Source organism: Coregonus lavaretus (genome assembly GCF_964263955.1).
Source record: "Coregonus lavaretus genome assembly, chromosome: 11".
Taxonomy (NCBI): domain Eukaryota; kingdom Metazoa; phylum Chordata; class Actinopteri; order Salmoniformes; family Salmonidae; genus Coregonus; species Coregonus lavaretus.
This window is the reverse complement of record NC_139998.1, coordinates 45,893,607-45,905,892: the sequence shown is the minus strand read 5'-3', so window position 1 is coordinate 45,905,892 and position 12,286 is coordinate 45,893,607. Positions and strand designations below refer to the sequence as shown.

General features: G+C 39.4%; 1 protein-coding gene across 1 annotated transcript; it reads left to right on the top strand.

Moving 5' to 3' along the window:
* Positions 1 to 234: 234 nt before the first annotated feature.
* On the top strand, positions 235 to 12,072 carry slc35e1 (solute carrier family 35 member E1). Its single transcript, XM_084172362.1, has 6 exons — positions 235 to 842; positions 2,224 to 2,294; positions 2,948 to 3,085; positions 3,884 to 4,009; positions 4,629 to 4,874; positions 9,136 to 12,072. Exons 1-6 carry the CDS (start codon positions 515 to 517, stop codon positions 9,370 to 9,372), a joined length of 1,146 nt encoding a protein of 381 aa, XP_084028488.1. The 5' UTR covers positions 235 to 514; the 3' UTR covers positions 9,373 to 12,072.
* Positions 12,073 to 12,286: the final 214 nt, after the last annotated feature.

Here is a 12,286-nt window from a genome sequence, read left to right as displayed (position 1 = left end):
CTGCCGACTGACTGATCATAAATAACTACTCATTATTATTTGTAATTCAGTCACAATTTACCCATGATACATTACGGTTTGATCCTCTCGAACACGGCCAGTGCAGCCGACTGCCAACTGACTGATCTACAAATCACCTTGCATCATAAATAACGACTCATTATTATTTGTAGATCAGTCAGTCAGTCAGTCAGAATTTACCCATGACACATCACGGGTTTGATGCTCTCGAACAGGCTCGAGGAGTATTTTCTCAGCGTTGTACATACTACCGCGTTCATGACAACTCGGAACTTTATGACTTGGAAACTCGTTGTAGAAAGATAATGTCCGAGTTTCCCCACTTGGAACGTATCAGAATCAACCAAAAGGAAGCTCTACAAAAAAAACGCACTTAATATTAACTCGGAGGTTCTGAGTTTCCGAGTGGTGTGAAACGCGGCATAGTAGCTGCTCCACGTCTCACTGCTGGCCTTGCTGCCATACACTGCCGCCGGTGACTCCGAACTGGAAGATGGCTGCGGTGGAGCGTCCCCCAGTCAAGGAAGGGGTCCGGATAGCTTTACTCTGTTTCTGTTGGTATACTGTTAGTTCGGGAGGCAACGTAGTTAACAAAATTATTCTAAATGGGTTCCCTTATCCTGTCACCGTTTCGCTTTTTCATATATTCTCAATCGTCGTCTTCCTTCCACCGCTGCTGCGGGCATGGGGAGTCCCCAAAACAGAAGTACCAACTAGATACTTCAAATGGTATATTCTCCCTTTAGCTTTTGGAAAATACTTCGCATCTGTGTCGGCCCATTTCAGTATATGGAAGGTACCTGTTTCCTACGCACACACTGGTAAGCATTGCACGAGCTCTGAATCAGGCTAGCTAGCTCAGAATCATTACTTGCCATTCTAACTAGCTATATGGAATGTTAGCTTGCTAGCAACAACCTCAATGAGGAATGAATTGGTATATTGTGCTGGACAATTTAGACAAGCTTTAAGTGAATTAGCTTCCTTTGCATGAGGCTGTTAATTATATTACCCACGTTTCGATTAACATAGGAGCTTGCGTCTCCCCTTAGTAATATAACTACTGGGTTATTTGAATACCTTTTTGTTTGGGGGAGGGCCCCACCTAGCCAGTGGCAGTGGCTAGAAACTTGTAGCTACACTACATTTTAGTCATTTAGCAGACGCTCTTATCCAGAGGGACTTACAGTTAGTGAGTGCATCAATGGCAATGAACAGTAAGGCTGAGTCTCCGTTGAGTTGTGGTTGGTCCAGATATCATTAAGTAAATGGTTAGACCTGTGAGTTTACCATCGTTTTTCTGCTCACAGTAGGTTTTATATTGTGTTCTTCCTTATGATGCCTTCTTGCCTGTCATGTGATGTCCATAGTTACAACTACAGCGTACTTAGCCTAATACAACTACCTGCTACAGCCTATAGGGGAATATGTGACTGCAGTTTGTCATCCTTAAATAAAAGCGTATAGTATGATTATTCACAATGAGTATCTGAATTATGCTCTCATTACTATGAGAAAGCAGAACTTCATGGTACCGTGTCATGATTTGGAATTGAGGTCTGAACAGCACTAGCCCATCGGGCAAGTCAGAAGTATTTTTTGGTTAACCGAAGATTATGGTCACTTGACTGAAAATGTAAAGTAGTTGTTTACACACGGAAATGCCATTGTCTGTCACCTAACTAACTGTGAGGAACCAGAATGATCCGTTTAGGGGGCTGAAATTATTTGGCGAAAATTCTACCTGCCAAATTACTGTTTCCTGACTGCACAGTTAACTTGCCCCCGATAACACTTAATGTCAATCCCTATGTATTATGCCCTTTACTTCCTAATTAGCTAGGTACCTAATGTATGATGTAAGACCTCATACAGTGTAACTGTAACTCATTGCTGTCTCACCAGACTAACTGACACGTGAAGTTATGGTTGAAGCACGGTCATAAAAAAGGTGTGTGATGATGCAATATGCAAGTTCCAAGTTTTTTTTGTTTTGTTACCAGGGGCGTGTCTGTGACGCACAAGACACAATGAAACTTAAACTGTAGGTGTGAGGCACAGTCACATGGGCCTGAAGTCTTTAAACCACTGTATCTCAAAAGTCATGCTCCTTACCTTTCCAATCAATACCCGTCCTCAATTCAAGCACTGAACAGGATCCATTTTCCAATCTGACATTCTTTGTTTATTTTCACCCCACAGTCAAAGCCACAATGCCAATATGGGTTGTGTTGTTATCAAGGATTATCATGAAGGAGAAGCAAACGACGAAAGTGAGTAACTCAGGAAACGTATTGTGTACATAAAGCAGCTTTGGAAGATATTTTGTCCAAGCAATGGTGATGTGGCACAATGTGAGCCTGTGTGTTGGCGCATATTACTGCCAGCCTTGCAGGTGTATTTACAGGTAGCAGCTTTAAGGCAGGAAAAAGTACCCCTCCTCTTCTTACATAATGTTAACACTGCAGGGCCTGTAGTAGTGTTACACAATAACAAAGCTATTTATGTGTCATAGCCATTTAGAGGTAGGGTGAATGTGACAAATGAGCAAAACAGCTGCATGTGTATGGATGACAATTGTTTCAACCATACTTTTTGAGACTCCTCCATGATTAGGAAAATCCTCCTGACTCTGGCCTAGTAACACTTTATTTGGATAGTCCATCTGTAGATACTCTACAGACTATCAGTAACATTTCAACTAACAATCTACTAACCTTAACCTAACCCTAACTCAACCCTAACCTTAACCCTTACCCTTATTCTAAAAGTAACCTTAACTGTAACCTTAGCAAGCAGTTGCTTATCAACAGATCGTTTGTTGATAGTATGACCATCTGTAGAGCCTCTACAGATGGAAAATCTGGACTGCCCAAATAAAGTGTGACCCTTTCTCTTTTGCACTCCTGTCCTGTGGCTGTCTCAGGTGTACCTATCTCTCATCCCCATCATCGGAGGAGTGCTTCTGGCCACCATGACAGAAATGTCCTTTGATGTATCTGGGTTAGTCAGTGCCCTGGCCGCCACACTCTGCTTCTCTCTGCAAAACATCTTCTCCAAAAAGGTACGTCTTACCAGTCTGCACCCTTTGAAAAATGCTATTATTTATGTGTTGTTAGATGATGGATAAAAGTATAGCTGGAGAGCACATTTTGAACTCTGGTGGACTTTTGAATGAAGTATGCGTTTGGGTAATAGTTGTAGAATAAACTCAAGATGTTTTATTTAATAGAATACTGTATTGCCCTTGAAGGAATGGATCATGCACACTGCAAAAGCATTCCTTGCAATATTCAAGTGCAGATATAGTAGACAGCACTCATACTAAACATGAAAACACTTGAAAGGAAAACTCAAGTGCAAGGCTTATGAGTGTGAAGCCTTGTGAATCTTTTCAATGTATTTTTTCTTTACATACTGTAGATGTGCAGTATGGGTGTGTCCTGTACTATGCTGATGTGGCCTCCCTTCAACCAATATTTGAGGAAGACATATTTCCCCCATTAGACATTACTCTGTTAAATGTTGTGTTATGAAAACTGACATGCGCTAGAATTAAGAATGACTTTTGATATTACTAACCCTGCAGTTAAATTATTGTTTGAATTTGTAGTGTTAGACTTTAACAACCATGTCTTGTTAATTACCAACTGTTAATTATCATGCTGTTGATGAAGAAAACCAAAGCATTCAACGAACAAGGAATTTGTGCCCTCTCAATTTATAATGATGTGTCTTTGTGTGGCCTTGAGGTATATTTTGCTGCCCACTGATTTCCAAGGTCAACACAACAACAGTTGTTTTCTGCAATGGTGGGCCTAAGAAATGACAAAGCTATGAATTAATATGCATTGCTTTTTAGGTGCTGCGGGACACGAGGATCCACCACCTGAGACTTCTCAACATACTGGGCTTCAATGCTGTTTTCTTCATGGTGCCTACGTGGGTTCTGGTGGACCTCTCCTCATTCTTGGTTGAGGGGGATTTTGTGAGTTAAAATAATATGTGCTTCAGTTTGGTAAAGTGTATGCACAGGTTCATATACGTTATGCGTCAAATAATGTGATATTTTGTTGTCCGGCTTATGGGCTTATATGATAGTGTTTCATCTACTGGTAGTGGTGTGTGTGTGTCATACATATTATATATGTACCATACACAAGTCCACAGGATGTCATACAGTGTGTACCAGAGGAGGCTGGTGAGAGGAGCTATAGGAGGACGGGCTCATTGTAATGACTGGAATGGAATTAATGGAACAGAGTCAAACGTGTTTTCCATATGTTTGATATGGTTCCATTTATTCCATGCCAGCCATTACAATGATTCCCTCCTACCAGCTTCCTCTGGTGTGTACCATAAAACCTTTTTTTACACAGTATGTACCATACTTTTATTATCCACTTGCTTTTGCCTAATACTACATTTACCTCCACACAACAAAATCTGTAGTATCCGGTTGCCTTTTATTCAGTTGTCCCATTGAGACCACAACCTGGATCCTAGAAATTCATGACTAAACCCATTGTTCTCTCCAAATATCCAAGTAATCACTCCCTCTCTCTCTCCCCTCTCCTCTCTCTCCCTCCTCTGCATAACCCCTCCAGACGGGAATGTCTGAATGGACCGGCACCTTCCTCCTCCTCCTGGTCAGCGGCTTCTGTAACTTTGCCCAGAACGTCATTGCCTTCAGTGTCCTCAACCTGGTCAGCCCGCTGAGCTATGCTGTGGCCAACGCCACCAAGAGGATCATGGTCATCAGCATATCGCTCCTAATGCTACGCAACCCTGTCAGCTCCACCAACATCATGGGCATGATGACAGCCATAGTGGGCGTCTTCCTGTACAACAAGGTGAGTCTCTTTGACATGCTTACATTTACGTTTGAGTTATTTAGCAGACGCACTTATCCAGTCATTACAATCACTGCATTCAACTAAAATGGATAAAACAACCACTTATCAAAATTATTGCAAGTTAAACCTTCAAAATAGTCACTGTTTGCTAAATCAGTGCTAGTAAGAAAAAAGAGAAGTGCGAGTGTGAAGGACTCTTGGACTCAGTCCATCTTTCAAAAACGTCTGAAACCCTACCTCTTTAAATAGTATCTTAAATAAGACATCTGTAGCGTAGTACAATAGTATCTGAAATGTTCAAACACTTTGGCCACCAACAACTAATTCAATTTAGTTCTTGAAATAGATGAACAATTATATCAAACTCAGCATTAAGCATGCATGTGCATAATATAGCCCAAATGGGAGACGTAAAGCCATTTGACATTTTAGTCATTTAGCAAACGTTCTTATCCAGAGTGACTTACTGTTCTTGCATTCATCTTAAGATGGCAAGGTGAGACAACCACATATAAAAAGAATAACCTTGCACTTGTCTTTTCCTAGTAGCACCGACTTTGCTGATAACTTCTTTATTGAGGAAAACTGTGTTTTTGTGGTTGTCTCACCTCGCTATCTTAAGATAAATGCACTAATAGTAAATCGCTCTGGATGAGAGCGTTTGCTAAATGACTAAAATGTCAAATGTGACCGACCGACCGCCTCGATTCGGTCTTATGTAGCAAAATTTGAAATTGTGTTTTTTACATTGGATAAAAGTAGAGACTCAGAGCTAGAAAATGGTATATCATACACTGCAGTTGAGGAACAATGGGAAAGTAATTCTGCTTTCAAAGTTGATAAACTTGTAATCCCACTTTTGAGAAAATGGCTCTTGAATGTTTTGGTACACCTACTGGAGAGCTCTTCTTTGTCTACACCCATTCAGCATCGTTCACACCCTCGTAAGCCTTAGCTCCACCCATCTCTTTAAGGATTCACATGTGAGGCCATGTGCTAAACACATGCTATATCAAATAAAATATATGTTTATTTGTCACATGCACAGGATACAGAAGGTGTAAACGGTACACTGAAATGGTTACCACATGGCCTCATGTGAATCCTTAAAGAGATGGGTGGGGCTAAGGCCAGATAAAAATATTTTATAAGCATTTTATAATTATTAGATGATGCTTACCCGACACACTTGTCTAAATTGATGGGTCGTGAAGGAAACGCAATAACCATCCCCCCCAGCCACATCTAGCTAAGTGGATGGGTCACTATTGTCTAGACATGTACACATGTTCATGAAATACAATAGATGGCCATAATCACCCCCAGAACCACCTGGCTAATTTGATGGGTCATGCAATAATCAGGCCGAAGTGGAGTCTATTGTTTAGACATGTAGCTAGCTAAAACAACGAACCGGCATAATCCTAACTCATACTACTACCAATACAAACATTGTCATAGCTGTAGTATGAATCTGAAGGTAGCTTAAGCTAACAAACTAGGTTCAATGTTAGCTAGCTAACATTAGGCTATAACTAGCAATGCAAATGGATTTCTGATTTGAATAATGTTACTACACAGATCATACACATAATGTTAGCTAGCGAGCCAGCAAGCTAATGTTCGCTAGCTAACTAACAGTATGCTTTAACATGCAATAACAACGACTTTCTGACAAAATTAGAAACGTTTATATCTGAAAATGTAGTTAGACTCTTACCTGTATACATGGATGAACGCTTCACGGCAGACTGGAACCATTTAACTCTCTTGTTTGTAGCTACATCTTGTTTGGCCAGTGTTGTCAAGTCACTCCGGTTCACACTGACCGTGGCGTGTGCAGAAGGTAGCCCATCACTTTTTCCAACTGATCTGTCGATAGCTCTTGCTAAATTCAGCGCATCAGTGTTGTTGAGAAAAGTAGCAAAACTTTTGTAGTTCTCGATGGCTAATGTTAAATCTTTCAAAAACGGTGTGGTAGAAAGGACTATCAACACATACTGAACAGCTCACGTTACACACAGAAGCATGCTACATGGCAGACCAATCCAAACTCATCTCCCGGCATGTCCAGCCCATCCATTATCATGGCTAGTGGGAAGGTTCCTGTCTTTTTCCGTGGCTAAACCAACTAGGTTTGTAATTTAACAATTTTATTTGTATTTGCGTATAACGTATTTTGATAGAAAAATAAATATTCACGTTCAAATGCCTCTCCTGTGAAGTACTGACTTGCGACATACGCCTAGTTTCCTGAAAAGAGTCACACATGGCTTTACATCTCCCATTTGGGCTATATTATGCACCTGCATGCTTAATGCTGAGTTTGATTTAATTGTTCATCTATTTCATGAACTAAGTTGAATTAGTTGTTGGTGGCCAACGTTTTGGAAAATGTCAGATTCTATTGTATTACGCGGCGTCTGTATAGCTACATGTATGTAAAAAAATATATATATATGTCATCCCGAACCAGGTTTCCATCCAACCATTTCATGTGGATGAATTACCTGACGCATAAAATAAATTAACCACCGGGCTGATGGAAACAGGAAATGTCGATACAATTTCATAAATGTCAATAGACTATTTTTTCATTAGACATGGTGGAATCTTTTTACGTCGGTCAACTTAATTATGCGACAGATGGCGGTGAAAATGCCTTTATGTGCAAATATCATATCGAAGTAAACTTGGACTCATGCAATGATATGTTGTGTGGTCCTCCCACAATGTCTCAGGAAAGCATGCCGTTTATTGGGCCCTATAAAATCAGTTTTAGTTTTTGTCTGATTCCGTTTTCTCCGGGGGGGCTTTCTCCAGGTTTCCGTTTTACCCTTTTTTTTTTTTTCTTTTTTTTTCAGGCTTTCACTCAAAATCACACTTTTTAAAATAGAAAACAACTAAATTGGATGTTCTAAGTCCACAACAATGCTTAAACCACACCAAGAGACCACTTGAGGTCTGGGAAAATGTTTAGAAATGTCGATTTTTTGATGTAGTTCCCTTTAATTCCAGTCCACACCTAGCAAGAGGCTGTTATTTAGTGATGTTTTTGTAGCGCACATGTGATGGTAGAGTTTGCAAAACAAATACCCACTGGATTGATGCAAATAATGATTTCATTCTGCCAGGTAAGCAAGCATAGGCTACTTTGTAGTTTTTGGGAAAGCCTTTCCATCTAGCAGAAGATTTTTCATTAGCATCATCGTTAACGGCTACACAGTGGTAGCTGCGCATACACAGACAGGGGAATTCTCGTTGCCTCTACAGAAAGTTGCAGGAAATACATATCACTGATGCGTTCTGTTCATGTCTTATGATAAACTTCTGCAAATTTAATTAATTTTCAATTCATTTAGTTGGTTCCCTACTAAGTTCAATACATTTTTGAATGTTGAATTACGTTTTAATGTCTGGATTCAGTGATTCCGTCCGCTGTCTCAGTATCACAGATTTTATAGGGCCCTGAATTTATTAGGCTACAGATGAAATAAATTATGATTAACTTCACAGGGTGGTGAAAGTGCATTCTGATGAGCTTGATGCTGCTTTCCAATAAATACAGAGGCTCTTATTCTGGTGACATGATGATCGATGCTTGGCTGCCATTTGACAAATACAAATAATCTTCCTCTATCCATAATAATGTCATCATGTAGGCTAGCCTACCCGCACTGTATCTGCCAGCTGTTGGATAGAGTGTACCTGCCAAGACCAGAGTGGGCACATTTGCTAATTAATGCAACACTTTTTGTGACAAAATGATCTGTAGAGTTGAAAATGCGATGGAAACACTTTTTATGTGCACTACATCATCCGCAACAAGTCAATTTTGTGGAAACACACCACTGGTGGGAAAATGTGCATATTGTCTTTATGCAGATTTTTGAATATTCGCATGAAAATCTATTGCCAATTGGTTTTAAACCTAGCCCCAGATGTGATTTTAAATAACCCAATGTATTGCGCTACACTCCTCACATCATGCAATTTGATATTTAAAGTCACTCAACTGTCTTAAATGACAACCAAACTTGCAATTGTGCTTGTTGCTGCCACAGTGCTCACGCTGCATTAAAAATAAACGTTTCTAACAGTGGCTCTGTAAGGTGCTCTGAAACCCTCCCCCACTGAGGAAAGTTTACCACATTTAACTTTGGGAAATCACACAGATTAATTTACATAAATGTGTATTTTTTTGTTATCCTTTGTTATGTGCTACACTAAGCTATTCCCTTCTCTTCACTGCCAACAGGCGAAATATGACGGCAACAAGGAAGCTAAGAAAAAGCTGCTGCCTTCCTCCAAGCAGGACATGATGTCCTTCGACAACTTGGGAGTGGACAAGACGCAGCCCAATGGTTCAGTGCCTTTCTCCCAAGGTTCAGACATTCAGTATGGTCGAAGCAACGTGCTGACCGACCACTTCCAGTACAGCCGGCAGGCCTATACAATGAACTACGGCGCCTCCAACCACCAGTATGTGGTTTAGGCTGGTGGATTCCTCCAAGGACATATTGTATTTGTTTCCAGCAGCATTCTTAAACCACCTCTAACAAAAAGGAAGGCAAGGACTGTCGTATTGGCGGAAGAGTGAAGTATCAGTCATGAGTTGGCCAGCGTTTTGTCCCAAACACGTTCTCTAACATCTTCTCTTCACCTCCTTGTGTTGTATTTATTTTGATATGAACACTTAAAAGGGATAGTTAAGTCAAAATCAAAGTTTGTCAGATGTTTTCAGACCCCAAAAGTCGTCCACTTCCAACCCTGTCCCTCGTCAACTGTTGCAGATAGTATCAATCTTTCCAGTTAATTTGGGATTGAGGCATACCACTGGATCTACGTAACAGATGGCTTGGAACATGGACTCGTTTGACATTTAGATTTTGGAGTGAACTATCTGTTTGTTTTTTGTTTGCTTGCTAAGGAAGGGATGTTCTTGTATTATTTTTTTCTGTGGGAGTTTGCTAACGTGGGAATAATTGTTACTGTAGCTACAATAGCGTAGTTAAAAATAAATACATCACAACTTTAACTGTATATCAAAGACCATGAAATGTTTACCATGCCCATAATGCCTTGTGAATCAGGCTTGCCCTCAGTTACATTGACCCCAATTTTATCACAGAAGACCTGAACATTTTACATTAATGATTGGCAATGTTTGTCCTATACATGTAAAACCGTTTGACCTGATGACATTTTCTGGTTTGTCTTTAACTAGTGATGGAGGCATGAAAATGTATGTAATCGGTTGTAGGTACAGACAGGTCGCTTGTTTGAATACCCAATCCGAAAAGGTGAAAAATCTGTCTGTGCCCTTGAGCAAGGCCCTTAACCCTATTTTGCTCCAGAGGTGCCGTACTACTATGGCTGACCCTGTAAAACAACACATTTCACTGCTCCTAGCCAGTGTGCGTGACAATAAAACATATTTTTTTCTATCATTTATTTTCTTCATATTTACATCACGGTAATTTAATCAATTCATATCTGATCTGGTAATACCTGTGTAATATGTGGGTAGAAGGGTCAGGTAACTGAGATGGACCTAGTTTAATGTGGCAGACCTATTGGTTCAGGCTTAAGTGTCAGACTCCACTTGTTTAGCCTGGCTGTCATTTTGTTCCTAATATTCACACTTAAAATCATGTTCCGAATAAGGAATAGTATTTCCCCCTGCATGTGAGTAATTTAGCCTACAGGGAACAATAGCTGTTCTTCAAAGCCGGTGTGAAGCACCTGAACTGGTTAAGGTTTGCACTTTGTAAATCAATGAAAGATGTGACAGAGACTGTAACTAACTTTTGTGTGAAGCTCTAGTAAAATGTTATCAATCCCCATTAACTTAAATGTAATCCTTGTTGAATATAAATACTTTTTCATTTGAGTTTGCGCGTTTCAATTTGTTGTACCACATTCAAGCATTTTAAGTGGATAATTTCTTTGCTGTTTCCTAATGGCAGGAAAGTTTGGCTCTAACCTTTTATTTATTGCATTTTCAGCGACTGGCCGGCAACAAACTATATGCTGAGATTTAGAAAAAGCAATTTTCCTGTTTACCATAAATATAAATAATGTATTTGAATATCCCCCTACGGTATGTGCTGTATAGTTATAGATGGCTGCACAGAGAGGGTCCATGTGTATTTACACACTTGAGGAACTGTGTTATGCGTGAGCTTGTGTGGAATTCTCAGGTAGTTCCAAGTTTATCATAGTCCATTTAGTGAAACTCCCATATCATTTAGTTGGGCAGGTTTGGTCTGGTGATGTAATGAAATTGATACTGGCGTGGTGATTAGGCTATAGGTAACCATGGGGATTTGATTACATTTGACTGTCATTTATGCCTGTTATCTGCATGTCCTCATGAATGAGTTTTGACATGACTTTTTCCTATCATTGTCTATTGAATCGTCTTTACAGGGAAAACTATTTGTAGAAATCTGATAACTTGTATAAAGGTTGATTTCACCTTGGCTTATAAAGTACGGCAATGTTTTATTTGTGGAAGGAAGATCAAATGTTGGAGCCACGATTTGGATTAGACAAAATTATTTTTCTGTCACCCCACAACATAAGATGTATGAAGAGCTGTGCTAAGCAAACTTTGATCCCATTGTATTATTTTGCTACTTATTTTTTATTATTGTATGTCATTTTGTTCAACTGTCTCAAGGTCTCTTCTTAAATCTATGGTTGAGTTTGTCACGTCCTTATGCGAGGTGCCAAATGAAAGGCGCTACCTGGATCAAGTGCAACACAAGGATTTGTTTTACTCTTATTTTTTGATGCAGTAGCACGGAGTGATGGATTCTGATGTGCATTATGGATATGTTTAATTTAACATAAATGTGTCTATACAGTAAGCTAATGGATAACATTTTGAACATGAACTTTGAGAAACTTTGTTAGCTCTGGGACGGTATTTGCTATGAGGTTATTTACTGGAATGTACATTTGGATGTGTGGGGTTTGCTTTGTAAAAGTTGTATAAATGCAAAAAAAAGTGTGTTTTAAAGGATCTTGAAAAACTGCATTTTTACTGAACCAATGTTTTATAGATTTTTATTTATGGTGTCTAGGTACAGAAAAGTATACATAAGTGCAACCATGCACTGTGTTGTCTTCTTACGTTTAGTAAATACTATTTTTAAATGTCTAAAAAATAAATGCATTGTGAAATGAATGTATGATTTAATTTTCTTGATAAAGGTGAATGCATAGTAAAAATTAATTTGACTTTGGACAGGTGGGTGCTTACATTGGTAAAGGATGAACGTGAGTCTCAAATCTATTACTATAACGTATATGTACTATTGTTATTGTTGACAGTAATTATAATGATGATTATCTATGTTCAATGCATTGTTTTCAATTGTTTAATCTGGGCTAGTATGAAT

Bases quoted from the DNA above. Each gene is read 5' to 3' on its own strand.
- slc35e1 (XM_084172362.1), top strand. From the start codon at position 515: ATGGCTGCGGTGGAGCGTCCCCCAGTCAAGGAAGGGGTCCGGATAGCT. The intron at 2,295-2,947 runs GTGAGTAACTCA...TGGCTGTCTCAG, and splicing joins AGGAGAAGCAAACGACGAAA to GTGTACCTATCTCTCATCCC. The intron at 4,010-4,628 runs GTGAGTTAAAAT...TAACCCCTCCAG, and splicing joins TCTTGGTTGAGGGGGATTTT to ACGGGAATGTCTGAATGGAC.